The 19,890-nt window shown below is 47.8% G+C and overlaps 1 protein-coding gene across 1 annotated transcript in view; it reads right to left on the bottom strand.

The window, feature by feature from the left end:
- The window catches only part of LOC147740871 (NACHT, LRR and PYD domains-containing protein 3-like), a 237,581-nt gene that overhangs the window by 122,940 nt on the left and 94,751 nt on the right, over window positions 1–19,890 (bottom strand). The window contains exon 7 of the mRNA XM_086952174.1: window positions 4,555–4,725. Coding sequence (XP_086808300.1) covers window positions 4,555–4,725 — 171 coding nt within the window. The remainder of the gene's footprint in view (window positions 1–4,554; window positions 4,726–19,890) is intronic.

Genomic DNA, 19,890 nt, shown 5'->3' on the forward strand with positions numbered 1-19,890 from the left:
TTAATTGAAAAATAAATGCAGGATAAACTAACCGATGATCATTGTAGTCTTTTGGGTTATGAAACCTCAGCTAGCAACTACCATCACTGAAGAAGTCTGTGCGTATTAAAGCTGAGTGACACATAATTGAAACCTAGTTGGTGCAGAGGAAAAGTGACCTTTGTATTTATAGTCAGGGTCACTTGAATTATGCAGTTTTGCGGTTTGGGCGTTTTGCGCATAGTTCTGGATTTCCCGCATTTGCCACATAATCCATCATCTGCTGCATAATTTGCAGATTTTAACACAAAAAATTGTTTCTAGCTCAAACGGTTTGAAAGTTACTAAAAATGCAGCAGCACATGTTACCCTACAGTGGAAGGCGCTTTGTAAAGGTTGACTGGTCACTTTCTGTTGCCTATTGCTATATGTGGGTGTTAATTTTGTACTTATGAGGGGCACTATATGCCAGCACAGTATTAACAAGCGTAAAAATTACAAAATAATCTAGTAATACTATCACAAAATATACAGCATTATGCCGCATAATTTGCCTTTGCTTGCTGCATAATTTAGTCAACCCTGCTGCATAATTGTGGCTTCTCCTCCCACATAATTCAAATGGCCCTGTTTATTGTGCTATAAGGTCCCAGCCGGTGGCAGAAAGCACTGTGAATATGTAAGCCATTATTTTAAAATAGTATTTACATAGTCTAAGTGAGGCTGCTGAAAAAAGATGCATCGATTGAGATAAAACCAGTTCTTACAAAATATACTTTTTAGTAATAAGTAATCAAACTGTGTGTAATGCATACACTGTTGTGTCTCCTTTATTCCAGATCTCAGCTGATAACACCCCTACATTACATCTCAAAAAGAATACATCTTTGCCACCATGAAGCTTTAAGCAGAGCGCAGCAGATTATGGATCACATAGCAAATGCGGTAAACTGATAATTATGTCGAACCCGCGGCTGCTGCAGAAACTCATAGTTCCTGTGGCCCTGGCTTTAAGTGACTCAATCAATTAACAGCTGGTAAGAAGGCTGGGTTCTTTTTTAACTTTCTACACTACCAACACACCAGTCTCCTTCAGGCAGTAGCACCTCAATTAACCATTATGGGGCAGATTTTTTGTGTGGAAGCGGAGACCATGGGGTGACAGGTAGAGGACCATCAGGGTTGCATTCAGATGCAGAGCCCGAATCCTCTTGATCCCCGGGGCCTCACAGTAATGGTCTAGGAGACCGAGGAAAGGAGCAAGAATCATAGATATTGTCAAAGAGAAGGCCCAGAATAGGGACCACTGTATGGGGAGTCATTCATTTTTATGTTTACAAATGACCAGAGACAGCTTCTTCAGAGAGATAACCCAAAGAGGAAAATATAAGTGGTCTTTTCTTTTTTTTAAAGGGCCATTCATTAGGGAAGACGGCACTGCTGCCAGGTGTCTAAGTGGCCACTGCTGGTTATCATTACGGAAGCAGATGCAGCAGGACTGGGGCCCAGGGATTTGAGGGGCCCACAGCATCACAATTATGACTGTCTACCTTTAAAAAGGGGGATGGGAGCTTATTTTCCTTTCTAACATTAGGACCGAGGTGATGGTCCGTCATGGTCGGTAAGAGGTAAAAGATGCAGAGGAGATAGCCTGCTACTCAGGAGTGTGGTTATCACTAGTGCAGCAGGGATAGTTGCATTGGGGTCCAAGAGTGTGAGGGCTCACAAAAGCCCAATAATAGGGAGCAGTTTGTTTGGGATAATGCATGTTTGTGTTTGATACATTTGTTGTTTTATAATGCATTCAGCAGTAGAACTCTCCTCCCCAGTAGAGTGCCTGTGACTCATATGTAATGGCCCTGAGTGTCAGCAAAGAACGCTCCTATGAATACGCATACTCACATCGCGGAAATATGAGCTGTAATTGGAGAAGTGAGTTCCACCCATGAGGCAGCACAGGAGGGAGAGGGTTAGGGGGAAATATGTGTTACTTGTAGAAAAGACACTGTTTTTCTGTGTCGATTCAAATATGACAACTCCCGCTCACCCGTGCGAGGGTTAATGAGACCTCAAATATTCCAGGTGAGGAAAGCAAGATCAACTTGCTCATTGTTACTTACTACCATTCAGAAGACAAAAGATTACCATGCTTGTCAAAGTCCACATATAAAGCCATGATTAGTCCTGTTCAGCCTAGCGAAAATAGTAAACATAAAGGAAGAAAACAAAGAACGCATAATAAATAAACCCATGTTTCCCACCCCCTACCCACACTAGACATAAAGGAACCAGTGAATCCTGAAAAATACAAAAATGCAAACAAAGAACCCAACATAAGGCGTGGAGTACTCCTTAGGAGGCGAGGAACGCAACACAAGTCAATGCCTGCTTTGAAACATACGGTTTGAGATTTAGTCTAATAGAATCAGGGTATGTAACAGGAATATGTAATTCGGGAATGGAATGAATGGAGAAATGAAGGCAGCTGCCAACGGTGGTGCAAAGAGCCAAGTTGGACATAAATGCGGTCAGCCGGGATTGAACGAGTCACCACTGGAAGACATGTGTGGTTCCGTCAAGGCGCGCCTGGGGAAGCGCGATATGAGAAAAGTTTACCCAGCCGCCTGCAGAAGGATAGGATTCCGGCCTTGGATTAGAAAAATGTGGCTTTGTTGACTACCATCACCCGGAGCCTGGCAGGGTACAGCATGCCATAATGGAAGCCACTTGCGGAGCAATGTCTTGTCGTCTGGCCTCCTGGATGACCAGTGTGAAATTGGGGTAAATAGAGATCGTGGTGTTCTGATATTGCAAGGGTGACTGTTCATGGGCCAGACGGAGTATGGTGACCCTATAATTTTGAACCTTTGGCACAACAGGGCAGGGTGGTGCCCCGCAGGGGGCAGACATCAAAAAGACCGATGTGCTCTCTCAATAATGAATGTAGAGTAAAAATGTTCAGAGGCAAATAGCTCGGTAAGGAGAGATTCTACAGCCTGTTCTGGGCATCCCATATTCGTTGTGTCTGCAATACCAGTTTTTCGAATGTTGTTTTGACGCGATAAGGCCTCCATACCCTCATTATAGGAGGCGTTCCATCTTTTCCAGGTGGAACACTACGCCGGATGTGCAATCCTCAACCCCGGAGATGAGTTCCTCCACTGCGTTTAGTCAGTCAGCATGCAGCTCCAAACATTCGCCCCAAAGTGGTCTAGTTGGGAGATAAGGCTGTCAAGGTGGGCATCCATGGCACCAAAACCCGCCCTTAGCTCTGCCACTATCGCTGCGACTCCCTCCAGAGGAGAGGAGGGTCGGGTGGCATCACTGCTATCTTCTGCATCTGATAAGGGCTCAGATTCGCCAGTGGCTTTGGCAGGTTTAAAAGTCTCCGTTGTTTGGGGTCCACCAGACCCATGGTGGGCGCACAGTGGGATATATAGATGGGCCACAATGTTTAATAAGGGCAGCAGGAGAGGTGGTCAGCATATGTTGTCGAGTGCGCTTAATGGGGTGTCATCCACCTGGTGGCAAGGTGGGACCCTATCGCAGGTATGACACAGGGCAATCAAAGGAGGCCTGGCAAAGCTGTGGGGGATTGAGCCTGTTCCCCCACGTAGTGAAGGTTATTTTAAAAATGCAAATGTCCCACCTGGAGAAGTAGTGGGCAGGAAGGAAGCCAATGAGGAGGTGCTTTCAAAGGGATAATCTCCAGGAGACAACCGGGAAGATCAGGGAATGGTCCTCGAGGCTGGTCTACCCCATAACGTAGCCCAGAAGCAGGAATATTTATAAGGAGTGGTCGCAGCACTCTGGTCGCAGTCGAAAAGTAGTCAGGTGGAATCCAAAAATGTCTGGACAGGCCTCCGTGGCCGAGACGCCAGTGTTGTCCAACTAGCCCTGCACCCTCACGTGGGCCAGCAAATGGAAGGTACGTGACTGCCCGTAAGGAGCGATACAAAATGGCAGCTCCCATCCACTGGGTCAGGGCTGCCCGCTCAGAGCGGACGCCGCAACCAGCGGCTGGTAGGTAGGACAGCAATGCAAACACTACGCGGGTGGAGTGCAGGCAGGAGGTGGGGCTGAACAGTGTGCTGTCAAGAGAGGGCCAGGAGAGGGAGCAGAGTGAGGGTACCACATCACCGGCCTTAGGTTCACCTGGGGCCCCTGTCAGGAGGGGCCTTCGAGGTGAGCTGGGCTGCACTCGCCCCGTCCATCTGCAGAGGAGCCAGGAAGACCAAGGAGGCTGCTCCCAGTAGGTCCTATGTTTCCAGGCAATCATGGTGGGGGGCAAGTTATAATCCCCTTATTTAAGTTACAGGATGATTATTGCTGCATAACCTGCAGGATTGGGGAATAGGGTTCCAGAGCTTCACATCCATTAGGGTCAACAGCTTAGCCATCCTCCTTAACTATTTCTATTTTAAGGTACAGAAGAAAAATGTTACAGCTTATTCTCTGATGTGGTTTAGATATGACATTCTAATAAGCCATTGTTGTTCCACTAGAGTCATTTGAAATAACTATTAATACATTTTTTAAAACATTAGATAATACAGGTGAGAAGCAGCTGCTTACTCCAAGGTGTGTATCTTGCAGGTTGGGTCATTCAGTCCTGCACACAGCTCTCTCACTCCGGAGTCACCCAGGTTATTGTTGCTCAGCTCCAGCACTGTGAGAGAGGAGTTTGTTCCCAGAAGAGAGGAGAGATCTGTACAGCATAACTCAGTGAGCTTACATGTACTGATCCTACAAGAAAAAACAAGGAGATCATGAAATAAAACACATTATCTCTTGTAAAATGTTCATGCTTCAGCCTGTGTTTTTAAGCACATTACTACCCCCCTGTTTACGTAACAATACTTGAGGAGACCCAGTCCTATGAGGCACAGTGTGAAGCAGCACCTGCAACATGATCAGTGCAGTAAAAGATGCGCTTCAACCTGGCAAGGCAAGCTTTATGGGGCGGATCAAACTATTAGGAAGACAGCGTTTAAGTCAAACCGTAACACTGACAAATTATGCGATCCTTGACACACTGTGGTGGATAACAGGTTACTAGTTTTCCAGTGCAATGCCCATGAACAAAAACCAATCTTCGTGGAAAGGAAATCTGGGTTTTGTATAGAGTCCCTACTTGGGTCTAGGACCCTAGTAATAGGCTCGAGGTGTGCACGTTTCTGGGTTTTGGGCCTACGTATGCTGCTGCCAAGCAACCAAAGCAGAGGGCTGTTATGTAGGCAACTGGTGAGAGAAAAGTCTCAAGCTAGTCATACAGCATTTACTCTCATATCACAATCAGGATTTTTGCCACTGAAATGTTAGATAATAAAACAGAGACGCATGGAAACACAGAATTTCACACAACACAAACATCCTATTGGTCTAAGTACTTTTATCGAGTGCAACATACCACAAACTATTAACTGAAATAAAATCCCAAACTAACAAATACTATCCCCCAACAATAATCACAGACTTTGAACAAGAAATGATTTCCACAATTTTAAAGATACACACACATGCAGCTGTTCAGGGTGTTATCAACAATTTAACTCAATAGAGACACCTGCAAAAATGGAGACTTGGGTCCCTATTCACAAACGGCATTTTGTAGTTTGTTTTATAGTTCTACAAATGTACAACAAAATGCTATATGGAAACATGCAAGCACTGTTTTCGTCTTCACCTTGCCTAATTCTTTCGTCGTGGAAATCTCCACCAGGTGCAAAGTGTCTGCATGTTGAAGTATACGTTTTAGTGTAAATGTGGAAGGGACTGGAAAAGGGGGAATACTTGCCGCTAAAAGAGAGGGGTTTATGGGAGGAGTAAGGGCGGGTTTCAGGAAAGGTATGGGAGGGGTTATGAGAAAGATTTGTAGTCACCTACAAAACAGTAAGCCCATTGCTGTTCACAACCTGCATTTCAAAAGTCACTATAGTTCAAAACGAACCCAAAAGCAGTAGTCAAGTACTTCAGCTCAGAGCTGAGGTAAGTCCAGAACCACACATGGCCAGCCCAGGGTACTGCGACACGCACCATAGAAAATAATAGAGGTAGGGAATTAAAATAAAATCCCATAGGAAATGATGTTATATTAAATATTTGATTTAACCTCTTGCACGCTAAGGACGTGCTGGATCCACCCTGAACACTAGTGTGCAGGTGCTGATGACGGCACCAGCACGTCTTAGCACCAGAGGCAGGAAAACTCTCTGTTGTGAGCACAAGAGGATTGATTTTTTTCATTTCAGCCTCTGGAGCGGAGAAAGAGCTTGTCCAGCAACCTAGGTTGTTTTCTCTGATGATAATCGTTGTGCATGGCGCGCTGACATAATTGCAGAGAAAGTTGGGGCACATCCCAGACACACAATAGGCTAATGCTCCCTGTAACCCTAAGCCCGAAATATCTGTCTAGCATGTGGGGCAGATTGGAGTTTATGCCTCACTAGACACCAAAGGTTGGGTTTGTTTGTACACAAATGGGTGGGGGATGCCCGTCCAGGCATCTGGCCTAGCCCCCATCTCCTCCAAATCACCCCCAAATGCCTTTCTGCCCCTCCAGGAGAAGATAAGAGGTGTTTTCATCCAACCCGCAAACTGTCTGGGGCAGAGAGCTCACTATATCCTCAGGGAGTACATTTGGGTAGGGGAGTGGACTCCGCTGGCAATGGGCTAATGCTCTCCCCTCTCGCCCAGCCCCGGGAGACAGATTAAAGGTAATCACCTCCAATCTGCCCCCAGGATGGGGCATTAAGACCACTAGACACCAGGGTGTTTTTCTTAATATCTCTAATCTTGCCCAAATCCTCTCAGCAGTCTTTCTGCTCCCTTTTGGGGGCAGATAGGAGGTGTTTCTTTCCAATCTGCTCCCCCCAACAGGAGAGGGGGGAGAGTGAAACCCTACTACACCTCCAGGGAGTGTATTTGGTGGGGATGCCCCACCCTCCTCTTGGCAATGGGCTAGAAACCAACTAGATCTTTACATCCAATATGCTCCTTGTGAGGCAGGAAGCCCAGTAGACCCTAGAAAGATTTAATTTTTTTGCTGTCATGGGAGCCTTCCCGGACATTGGGCTGAGCCCCCATCCCAGAGCAGACAAGAGCTATTTACCTCCAGTCAAACCCCGGGGGGCAGAAAGCCTGCTAGACACCAGGGAGTATTTTCTTTTCATGATGCAAAGGGGTGGAGGTGGTCCACACAGGAATCGAGCCAAACTCCTACCCCGTTAAATAAGGCAACAGACTTTCTCCTGCTCCTGGGGTCAGATCAGAGGTCATTACCAACAATCTGCTCCTTCGGGTGAAGAAAGCCCACTAGACATCAAGGAATGTTCTACAAGGGGGAGCGGCTCACCTGGCAATGTGCAAGTGCTCCAAAGCTACATCACAAACGTCTTTCTGCTCCTGCATAAATACAAGGTCATTACATTCATTCTGTCGCACCCTCAATGGGGGATGAAGCCCAGTAGGCACAAATGCGATTCTTCTTAATGATGTCGGAGTGGGAGTGGCCTTCCCAGACATCAGGAAGAGCCTCCACCCCAAAATGACCCAGACAGTCTTCCTCCCCTCCTCTCCCCCCAGGACAGACAGGGGGTCTTTACTTCCAATCTGCCCCAACCGAGAGGTGGGGAGTAGTAAGCCCCTGAGGCTCATGGGGGCTTTTTTGTAAGTAAAAGGGGTGGGAGGGTGGCCTGCCCAGATATTGTGCCGAGCTCCCACCCCCCAAATGGCCCCAACAGTCTTTCTGCTTCCCTGGGTGGCAGATTAGAGGTTTTTAACATAGATTATGATTATATGTGGGGTCGATATAGATTATAAATTTGTAGGATCATATTTTATTAAAAGAAAAAAGAACAACTGGGTGATTAGCAGCAAATAGTAAGAAAACACTAACATGAAAATGATGGGCATATTGTTTAGTCCATCTGTTCTTAAATTGGAATCGCTCTTGAAACAAATAGTACAAATGAGAATTTGTAGTAGTGAGTAGAAGTCAGCGAGAATGGATGTATGGATAGAAACTGAACTCTTTAAATGTGACCAATCAATCAATCAGGGAATTGTGAAGCACGCTACTCACCAGTGAGGGCGCTGGAAGGATGCAACTCAGAGTCAGCCGAAGAGCCAGGTCTTCCCGAAGGTGTGCAGAGTGAGTGAGCGAGCGTCTGATATTGAACAGGAGCTCGTTCCAGGCCTTTGCTGTGATGTAGGAGAAGGCTTTTCCACCCAATCTGGTTCTTCGGATGCGCTGAGTTTCTGCTAGGGCGAGGTGGGCAGAATGGCGTTTTCTCTTGGGTACATGGAAGGAGACTCTTTTGTTGAGGTATTTGGGTCCGGTGTTGTGGAGTGATTTGTAGGCGTGGATGAGTAGTTTGAAAGTTACTCTTTTCTCGATGGAGAGCCAGTGGAGGTCTTGCAGGTGTTGGGGTATGTGATCATGTTTTGGGATGCCGAGGACGAGTCTGGCTGCGGTGTTCTGGATGGCCTGGCATTTGCATAGCAGGGATTTGTTGATTCTAGTGTAGAGGGCATTTCGGAAGTCCAGTCTGCTTGAGTGCGTGGGTGACGGTCTTTCTGGATTCAGGGGATCTATCTGAAGGTCCGACGAAGGATGGGAATGGTGTTGAAGCAGGTGGAGGTGACGGCGTTGATCTGTGGGGTCATGGTTAGGGAGAAGTCAAGTATGATGCCAAGGTTCCGGGTGTAGTCCGTGGGGGTTGCCGAGTGTGGTGGGCCGCCAGGTGTTGTCCCAAACTGAGGGGGTGGGTCACAGGACAAGGACTTCTGTCCTCTCCAAGTTAAGCTTCAGACAGCTGCTGCTCATCCCGGATGTGATGTTTTTCATTCCTTCCTGGAAGCTGAGTCTGGTGGCGTTGGGTTCCTTTGTGAGGAAGAGGATGAGCTGGGTGTCGTCGGTGTAGGATACTATGCTGAGTCCATGCTGTCTGACGATGGAGGCGAGAAGGGCCATGTAGATGTTGAATAGCGTGGGACTGAGCGATGATCCTTGGGGTACTCCGCAGTTGATCTCTCTGGGTTCAGAGAGGAAGGGCAGGAGTCTGATCCTTTGGGTTCTGGCGGTGAGGAAAGAGCTGAGCTAGTCGAGGGCGTCGTGGAGTCTGGCTGTGAGAGTGTGATGGGAGATGGTGTTGAAGGCTGCAAAAATGTCTAGTAGATGAGGGCCAGGGTGTGGCCTTGATCGAGGAGCATGCAGATGTTGTCTGTGGCGGCGAGGAGGGCAGACTCTGTGATGTGCTTGCTGCGGAATCCAGATTGGGAAGGGTTGAGGATGGCGTTCTCTTCAATGAAGTTTGCCAGCTGGGCGTTGACGATCTTCTCGGTGACTTTGGCCGCAAAGGGAAGGAGAGAGATGGGTTAGTAGTTTTTCAGATCTGTAGGGTCTGCAGGGAGTTTCTTGAGGAAGGGCTTGATTTCTGCGCATTTCCAGTCGTTGGGAAATGTGCTTGATTTGAAGGTGGTGTTGATGGTGCATTGTAGCTCGGGTGCTATTGTGACAGCAGCTCTGTGGAAGGTGTGCAGCGGACAGGGTCCCGTGGGGGCTCCTGAGTGAGTGGTCCTCATGATTGTGGCGGTATCTTCAATGGTGACCGGGGTCCAGGAGGCAGTGGTAGGCTGGCTGTCTGGTCCAGGCGGCGATGGTAGGCTGGTGATCGTCGTTGGAGGAAGGAATGGTTTCTGGAGTCTGTTTGCTGAAGTTGTCATAGAGTATTTTAAGAGACATTGGTCCCTGAACAAGCAAACAGTAGAAGAAGAAGAATTATAGACCCAATCGGTACTATATTTTAGCCGTTATCCAGCCGGATAAGGGCAATTTAATATGCAAATAAACGAGATAGGCAAAACATGTGAATTAATTACAGTGGGACACAAGCCTGCATCCATGAACTCACATAATAGGGGGAAACAGAAAAAGGCTCAGGCAGCATGTAGTTGTCTGTATCAAGTAATCATAATAAAACACATAACACACAAAAGAGCAGATCAAGTCAGAGAAAAAGGTGTGTGCCTACATCAGTACCAGTGCGGTACCGGTGATGGGTGCGTGAAACATGGGCTGTGAAATGTTTCAGGCATTAATGTCGGAAGGCTGAAATGATTCCCATCAGACCACCCATCAGTGTGATTGAGCTAGTATGCTCTTATTTATGCAGAATGCAAATTATTCATGCATGTGTGCCTGCACGGTCCCGAGTTGTGTGTATTGGTGTGTGTGTGCAATCTGGCGTTGTCTGACATAGTGTCTTTTTGTTTCCCGTTAGGAAGAAGAATTATTCCTCTCCCTCCAGTGGACACCTAAGTATTAAATGTCCTGGTATATATGTAACTTTGTCAGTACATGTGTATATTCTTCACCTTTACACTTTACAAGCAGTTGCAGTAGCTATTTTTGTTTATCGGTCCTGAAGAAAGCCGGGCTAGATGCCCGTATGGCTGAAACATGTCGACCATGACCATACTGCACAGCGCTATTGGGTAGTCTTACTACCCGGCGTGTTTTTTAACCCTTGACACTAGAACTTCTGTTTAAACACTTCCTGAAGTCCGGGTAGCCAATTTTAACATCACTATTTGAGCACTGCACTTTTTTCATCAACATCACTTGGGGATGTAAATTATGCCCAGTACTTCTGACATCCATTCCCGCACTGGCATTATAGAGGCGGATTCAGGATGGCATGATATATAGTTCCCACATGACGCTAACTCCACCAAATGGGTGGTCTGATGGGAATCATTTCAGCCTTCCGACATTAATGCCTGAAACATTTCACAGCCCATGTTTCACGCACCCATCACCGGTACCTCACTGGTACTGATGTAGGCACACACCTTTTTCTCTGACTTGATCTGCTCTTTTGTGTGTTATGTATCTGGATATAGGGGAGCGAGCAGACAGGTCTTGAAACTTTCCCCTTGACCCTCCACATACCGTTTGTTTTTGAATATTTAGTGCAACTGTTCAGTTGCGGGTCTATTGAATCAGGATGTAAACGCAGTCTAGTTTACATCCCCTAGCTCACCCAACCCAATTGTGTGTGGGGCCCTTCTGTCTACCTTCACTAACACCCTAGAACAATAACTTTCTCTTAGATAATGTCTCAAAAAATACACCTCCATCTGGAGTGTTTGTAAACTGATTCACCACTCTAAGCGCTTCAATCACAGTCCTCTTCTATCAACTCGTGATCACCCACTATGGTTTAGCATCGAAGGGTGTTCACTATCCATTTCACTCATCAGTGTGCGTTTGCCCAGTGGCATTATCCCCTTTCCTTCATTAGGGCAGTGTCACATATTGACACCAGTCTGGACAGGTTTTTTCGGGCTTACGTTTGAGGAGTTATGTCTCCCTCCTGGGCTTGGGACCGCTCACTTCCCTCTTAAAGACCAACGAGCATACTCATTTTAATTCTCCTATCCCGCGAGGAAACAGACGGTGATATATACGTCTCCGGGAGTTTACGAGCATCGAGGACTGCGCATGCGCAGGAGAGTCATGTTCACGCACCCTCCACGCATGCGCGAGTAAACAGCGGTCCTCTCTCGCGGCTATTCCGCGATTCTGCTGGAACCCGTCTTTGAGCGAGGATCCCTTAACGCTTGCATGGTAGCTATATGAAGAGGAAGGGCGTTTTTCTAACCACCTCCACTTCCGTTCGGGTCCAGAGCCGGGGTACCGACGGCCAGGTGAGCTTTGCAGCGCCTTCACGCCGTTTTTTTCGGCGTTTTTACTCGTAGTTGGGAACTATGCTGATAGGGTATCTACACTTAAGGGAGCCTACCTGGCCCCCTACCCTTACAACAACTGCGCGTTTTTTGGAGGTGGTAGATTATCTGTTCACCATGTTCAACTGAGCAGCTCACATTGATGAAGGGTCCCTGATACCTATATATGAGAGTGTAGTAGGACACTATTCAATTACCTCTATACCTTTGTTGCCAAATGGCCACGGGTGGCAAACAAGTGGTTTTTGTTGTAGGAGAGCTAGGATAGAGGTTGCTTGACAAGCGTCTCCTAACCGCGAATTACTACACAACCACTTTGTGTAAGTAAGTCACCTGGTAGCACTCAGCAGTGCCAAGATTTTGATTTTCCACAGAGTTGAACATTGCATGACGTGCGACTTGGGCGCACTTTGTAAATCTGAAAAGGTGTTATTGGTGGTTATGACAGTGGGGCAACTATCACACGTCCGTTGGGTTTTAAGTGTAAAACCATTGGTTTAGGCACAGTAAAGTTATGTGCTTACTGTGTCTTTCATTCATTTTTTACACTACAGAGCGGGGCCTCATTCCCCCGAGCGGTTGCCGGGTGAGGTGAGGTCTTCACCCACACAAAGCTGGGTGAGTATCACCTTGAGGAAATGCCTCAGTGTGATTGAGCTAGTATGCTCTTATTTATGCAGAATGCAAATTATTCATGCATGTGTGCCTGCACGGTCCCGAGTTGTGTGTATTGGTGTGTGTGTGCAATCTGGCGTTGTCTGACATAGTGTCTTTTTGTTTCCCGTTAGGAAGAAGAATTATTCCTCTCCCTCCAGTGGACACCTAAGTATTAAATGTCCTGGTATATATGTAACTTTGTCAGTACATGTGTATATTCTTCACCTTTACACTTTACAAGCAGTTGCAGTAGCTATTTTTGTTTATCGGTCCTGAAGAAAGCCGGGCTAGATGCCCGTATGGCTGAAACATGTCGACCATGACCATACTGCACAGCGCTATTGGGTAGTCTTACTACCCGGCGTGTTTTTTAACCCTTGACACTAGGACTTCTGTTTAAACACTTCCTGAAGTCCGGGTAGCCAATTTTAACATCACTATTTGAGCACTGCACTTTTTTCATCAACATCACTTGGGGATGTAAATTATGCCCAGTACTTCTGACATCCATTCCCGCACTGGCATTATAGAGGCGGATTCAGGATGGCATGATATATAGTTCCCACATGACGCTAACTCCACCAAATGGGTGGTCTGATGGGAATCATTTCAGCCTTCCGACATTAATGCCTGAAACATTTCACAGCCCATGTTTCACGCACCCATCACCGGTACCGCACTGGTACTGATGTAGGCACACACCTTTTTCTCTGACTTGATCTGCTCTTTTGTGTGTTATGTATCTGGATATAGGGGAGCGAGCAGACAGGTCTTGAAACTTTCCCCTTGACCCTCCACATACCGTTTGTTTTTGAAGAATCATAATAAAACAAACATTTGTAGAAAGGTCACCTTTACACTTAATATATCATAAAAAATAACTGTGTATAAGGCTGACAACTTGTTGACAGCGTTTTGATCCTTTACAAAAAGATATAGGATCATCATCAGGACATTATAGATATGATGCCTGAAAACAATTGCCTGTAATTACTAAGATCGAGAGAAGGAATATTACACAAACTAAGGAGAAGAAAACAATGGGGGAAAAAGGAGAAATAATGTGAGACATTGAGTAAGGGCTATAATCAGTTCAAAAGCCTAGTTAAAAGTCAAAAGGACAAGCTGATCATTACATAGCCTATGGGGGGCCGTTTAGACTTTACGCGGAATGGTAGTGCCAGTGATTTAGGTTTAAGTCACCTCGAAATGCTTAGGCTGTGCTATTAAAAAGGTGAAGAGAAGTTAACTGCAAATCGATAGGTGTGAGACAGACGCTATCAAATGTGAGTGAAGGATGATTGAAAGAGCTAAATGTGAAAGCGAAGGGCGGCCACTGGATCCCGGCAGACAGAGAGAGTGATGATCAGAGTGCTGTGACGAACCAGGTGTGTGCGTATGACGGCCTGGGGCACAGCGACGAGCGCAGCGGCCTGGAATGGATTCCTGTCTGCACTGAAGAGCTACGGCCTGCAGGGAAGGTGCACAAGGCCACCAGCGGGATCACTGGGCCTGCCGGGGAGAGACACTCCAAACTTGAACCCGCAACTATGTGAGTGCCCGCAATCTCCTGACCACAGCTGCGGTCATAGGAGGCACTCACAGCTGCACCCACAAAAACGAGACGCACGTTGTTAGAAATGGGATCTCTGGTTGGCTAAGGCTTGCGCCAAAGCCAGGCAGAGACCACCACTCTAGTCGGGGCAAGGGAGTTACATGCCAAGAAAACCCCTGCTCACCCCCTTGGTAGCTTGACACCAGCAGTCAGGCTTATCCCGGAGGCAGTGTGTAAAGCGTTTGCGCAACACAGACACACACAGCAGCAACACACTAGGCACACCACAAAAAGGAACTCCACACAAGGTTATATATAAAAAATAGCCTTTGTATTACCATAAACACATAAGATCATAATCACACATTTACACTGAGCCAACTGGCACTGGGTTGTATCTACAGGGGATTATTTACACATGACAGGGCCACGTAGGCCACTGTCAGAATCAGTACTTAGTAGAAATAGTAGACGTAGCACATAGAATAACTGTAGCACAAAATAACAATTGTAAAACACCACCAGTAACCACTGGTAAAAGGTAGGAACACACTACGCAATACTAGTCACCAAAGGCATAGGTCACGCAGTGAAATATAAACGGACTAGCATAAACTATACTAGGCAAAACAACCTAATAGTCTTGAAACACATTTAGCCATATAGAACAGGCATAATGGCATTACGCAAAAATCACATTAGATATCAGGTAATTACCAACATAAACACAAATCACCAATCACCTTGCGCAAGAATCACATTAGGTACTGTCCCCAGGCCAACCGGCCTTCCATGGGGCTCAAATGCTCTCTGTCCAAATAGTCAGGGCGCACTGCCTAGGGAACGAAAGCAAAGGTGCGCAAGAGTCTGGGACTAAATGTGGCAGCTGCCCACTAATTTCTGGGCAGCTGTAAAGGCACAAGTGTGAGCACTGGCACTTCCTGGGCCAATTCTGTTCCTCTCAGGGACTCCTAAATTAATCTGTGCCAACCGTAGCCGCTGCCCTCTATCAGGCGGGGCAGCGGGGAAAATGCCCTGAGCCCTGGCAGTGGGCTCTTGAACAATCACCCTGGTCCTCTTGGTGTAGCTGCCCTCTGCAAGGGGGGCAGCTGGGAGAAATGGGGCATGAGCAACTCCATGCCCTTATGCTGGAGCACACAGAGGCTCTGGGAATCATGGGGCCAACCACAGTGGTGTGGGCCCGGGGGCGGGCACAACAATGTGTCCCAATACTACCCCCCTCAGCAATATGGCATGAGCCCCTGTGGGACCGAGTCAACAAGTCTGACCAGGGTAGAGCCACACTTAGGCTCTGTAAATAGATTGGGCAGAACGTGGGAACGGTCCGCTCAGAAAACACACAAGGACACCCCCTCCTTACCGGGATGCTCTCTCTCTCTGCCGGCGGTCCGCGGGGTTGCTGCTGGTGCTGCCCGCCTCTTCACCCGGGCCCCCTCTTGGGACCCGGGACTCTTATCGGCCGGCGGCTGCCTCCACGGGGCTCTTCCTCTCTCAGGGGAGCTCCGCCTCGCTTCTGGCATGGATCCTCTCCTGGCGCGGCGCAGCTTCTCTCGTCGCGCGGGACTTCCTGGTTCAGGGCGCAGGGGAGGCCCTCCAGGTGGAGCCAATCCCTGCGCTCCACATTAGTGATGCCGCAGGATTCTCTGCCAGCTGGGACCAATCCCAGCATGGCAGGCACCTGACGTAAGGGGAGCTGAGAGGCTGCGAGGGAGGAAGACTCAAGGGCCAGCAGTGGTGATGCTGGGTTGGCACCTGTTTAAATACCAAGTCTCTGGCGGGGTGGGCACCCGCTAGGGGTATAAGACAGGCACAAAGTCCTGGAGGGAGGTGCACCCGCTAGGGATATTAAAATAAAACGGCACAAAGCCCCTGGTGGGGTGGGCACCCGCTAGGGGTATTTCAAAAGCACAATGCAAGGGGGGGGGGGAATCTCTAAGTGCAGCTCTTCGCTGCAGGCACCAGCCGTCCTCCTGGGGGCCGAAACCCAGCGCTTCCAGCAGCAAGGTCAAGCGCAGTTTCAGCAGGTGAACAACAAAGCGCCTCCAGGAAGAAAAATAAAGCGCTCCAAGGCGCTACCGTCCCAAAGTCCAGGGAAAGTCTTTTTAAGAATGCAGGGGGTGCAAAGGCTGGGCCCAGGGGCCAGCTCACAGGGCCCTCCAGCAGGGAGGCAGTCCCCAGTGGTGGTTCCTCCTGGCGCCCAGCAGCAGCAGGTCCCCTCAAGTCAGGAGCAAGAGAACAACATTTTACATGGGGTCACAGACCCTTCTTATACACCAATTTCCTTTGTTACAAACTGTAGGGCAAGGGGAGAACCAGTTACAACAGGTTCTGGAGCACTTTGTTTTGCTCAGCCCCTCTCCCTTACTCACCGGACAGGCTAGAAACATCAGACACACCACAGGAGGTGGAGCCAGCATTGTGGAGGGAAAGCACAGCCCTATTCGGGTCCCAGGTGCAACTCCTCCCTCCCGTCTACATGCAGATCTCCCTATTCACCACCGGGCAGACTCATCCTGGCTCCTGGAGCCAACCACACCAGCCAGCCCCTGTCACTCACAAGCCAGACAGACAATTCACATTCACTGCCCACAGAAATGCCAACTTCTAAAAGTGGCACTTCTACACTAGTCACATTAAATCTGTGCACACCGTCGCACAGCATTTAATCTCACAAGTTTGCACATACTAAACTTGCCCCTGCACTCCTCTCACACCAGGAATTACCATGAACATAGACTTTACTACTACTATATTGAGAAAAATCCTAATTTTAAGACTTTCGGTATTCACAGAAGGCATTTAGGCGTCCTAAAGTTAGTAGTCCGGACTTTGCTACTACTAAATTGAGAAAAATCGTAATTTTAGGACTTTCGGTATTCACAGAAGGCATTTAGGAGTCCTAAAGTTAGGAGTCCTAACTTTACTACTACTAAATTGAGAAAAATCCTAATTTTAAGACTTTTGGTATTTGCTCATGCTGGGATATCGTGCTTCTGAAAACCTTCCCTGCTATTTCTTCTACAACTCGCGGAACCCGCTTCGCGGGTCCCGCTTCGTCGTGTGGGGTCCTTAAACAATCTCAGCGAAGCCTGGCAGTGGAGTCTGTCGCCCCTTGCTTGTGACTGTGACGGTGGGTGCTGTAATTGTGCAGGGCTGCGAGCGAGTTGTGGGCGCAGGACTCCAAGTCCCAGGAGCGCCCGCCAGACCCAATTGGCTATATATTTACAACAAGGGGTGGTGAGGGACAGAGTCTCTGAATTAAGCAGAAATCTCTCACCCAGTCAAGAGATCAGGGCTAGTCACTATAGGTGTGGCAGGGTATACTCAGACATGAGTCCCTTTCTCACTGCTCCATCAGGATTCAAGCAAGCCGGGCCGAAGAAGGCTGGAATGCCAGAAACCGGTCCCCGGTAGCTTGTCTCCTTTCTGGTGAAGAATTGGCTTGGTAGTTTAGTCTGCCCTGTTCCCATGATGCACTGGGCCAGGGACAGACTGATTTGCATATAGCCAGGTTCTGAGCTGGGATGGGGCAGTGAGATAAATAACGGTGATGGATCAAGCCCTGATCTTTGGACTGGGTAAGAGTGGTCTGTTTAACTCAGACACTCTGTTCATCACCACCCCCTTTTTGTAAATCGTTTTTGGCCACTATAGGTGTGGCAGGGTATACTCAGACATGAGCCCCTTTCTCACTGCTCCATCAGGATTCAAGCAAGCCGGGCCGAAGAAGGCTGAAATGCCAGAAACCGGTCCCCGGTAGCTTGTCTCCTTTCTGGTGAAGAATTGGCTTGGTAGTTTAGTCTGCCCTGTTCCCATGATGCACTGGGCCAGGGACAGACTGATTTGCATATAGCCAGGTTCTGAGCTGGGATGGGGCAGTGAGATAAATAATGGTGATGGATCAAGCCCTGATCTTTGGACTGGGTAAGAGTGGTCTGTTTAACTCAGACACTCTGTTCATCACCACCCCCTTTTTGTAGACCCAATTGGCAGCACCTGGGGCGCTCTCCCTGCATGTTCCTCCCCACCATTGCGCTTTAAAAAACCTACGCCCCTGGATGTTTGTTGGAACGCTTTTTGCTCACGCTGGGATATCGTGCTTCTGAAAACCTTCCCTGCTATTTCTTCTACAGCTCACGGAACGTGCTTCGCGGGTCCCGCTTCGTCGTGTGGGGGCCTTGAACAATCTCAGCGAAGCCTGGCAGTGGAGTCTGTCGCCCCTTGCTTGTGACTGTGACGGTGGGTGCTGTAATTGTGCAGGGCTGCGAGCGAGTTGCGGGCGCAGGACTCCAAGTCCCAGGAGCGCCCGCCAGACCCAATTGGCAGCACCTGGGCCGCTCTCCCTGCATGCTCCTCCCCTCTCACACAGACAATATAAAATAAGTGGATAGCCCTGCTGTGCGGGAGCGCACGGGAGCGACCGGGAGAAGCCCGGGACAAGGGCGGGGCCGTCTGTGGCTGTCCGGGGCCGGCAGAGGTCGGGTCGGGCCACCCCCCTTTTATTTGCTATTATCTTATTGTATGTATGCTGCTATTCTGGTATCCGGTATAGGCAGACTGTTGGTTAAAGACTGATTGTAACCCGGGTTGTGCTTTATATTGTCCTATCACGCCAGGTTTGCAAGAAGGGTAGTTTGGTGCATTGTACTAAAATGCCCCTACGCTCAGGCAAGGAAAGGCAGGTTTTAGTATCCACTACAAATGGAACCTTTACAGGTACTATCGACCAATTTTTTAAACGTACTACCTGTATTTTGGAAAAAGAAATTGCACTAGCGGAAAAACGCTTATCGCTTGACTTGGTCATGGGTAAGCGTTCTTCACTAGGGAAAATCCGCGAGGTAGTTTCCCTGGTTCCCCTAACCCAACTGCCTAGTATTTCTACCAACGTTAACAATGACTTAGAAGTAGTAACCGTACCTACCAGCCAAAATTTGGGGTTAGAGGGGGGTGTCATTGATATTGCCCAAGATTCTTTATCAGAAGGTAGTTCCCTTTACCATAATTTACTTCATATTGAGACTAGTCTCTCTGATTCTCCTAATATTATTCCAAGTCCGAAACGAAAAATACTATCTCCAAACCCTGAGTGCACGCCTGCACACAAACCTTGTAAAAGGAAAAGGGTAGATTCGATCCAGAAGGGGGGAAATAAAACGGGCCTGAGAACCAATAATACATCTTCACTATTGACAACTACACCAGCCCTAGTCAATCCCTCAGAGAAAAACAAAATCGTAGGAAATGATGTAGAAAACATCCTTTTGGATAAAGTAGAACTTTTGATTAAATCTCTACTCCTGCCCATATTTTAACGGACTAGGTTATTAAATGATAAGATGGACATCTTGAACTCATTAGTAAGAGAAAATATTGCCACAACGAAAAAGATCAAATTGTCTACTGCCCCCATGGGGTCAGATCCGACACACTCTCAGAAAAACCCTGTGAATAATGGGGATAAGGGGAACAAAGCCAAACTTGTACCTTCTTCTTTGAGAGCCCCCCAGCAGAAACCTGTCTTTGATAAAAATAAAAATAAACAGACTACTGTGAACGTAATACCGCAAAAGGTAGATACTGTTTCTAATCCTCAACCCACCCTTAGAAAATCACCCAAATCTTCGTGTTATATTGACCAAAACACACGGACTAGGACAAAATCTGCATCCAGAAAACAATGTGTGAATCTTTCCCCTGAGTCATTACCCTATACCATAATTTTAACTGGAGTGGCCCCATTAGGTGAGGGTAAGAGGGAAACCCATAGAGGCTTATACAACAAAGTAACTTTTTGGCTAAACAAAAATCGACCCCTCCCCCAAATGTCCAAAACTGAAATCGTTAATGTTCGGAGGGTGGATTGGGGGGGATGCAGTAAAAAAGATCTTGAGGGGGAATGTGTGGTCATTAGCTTTAGGGAGTCA

Source organism: Lissotriton vulgaris, chromosome 1_1 (genome assembly GCF_964263255.1).
Source record: "Lissotriton vulgaris chromosome 1_1, aLisVul1.2, whole genome shotgun sequence".
NCBI classification, from domain to species: domain Eukaryota; kingdom Metazoa; phylum Chordata; class Amphibia; order Caudata; family Salamandridae; genus Lissotriton; species Lissotriton vulgaris.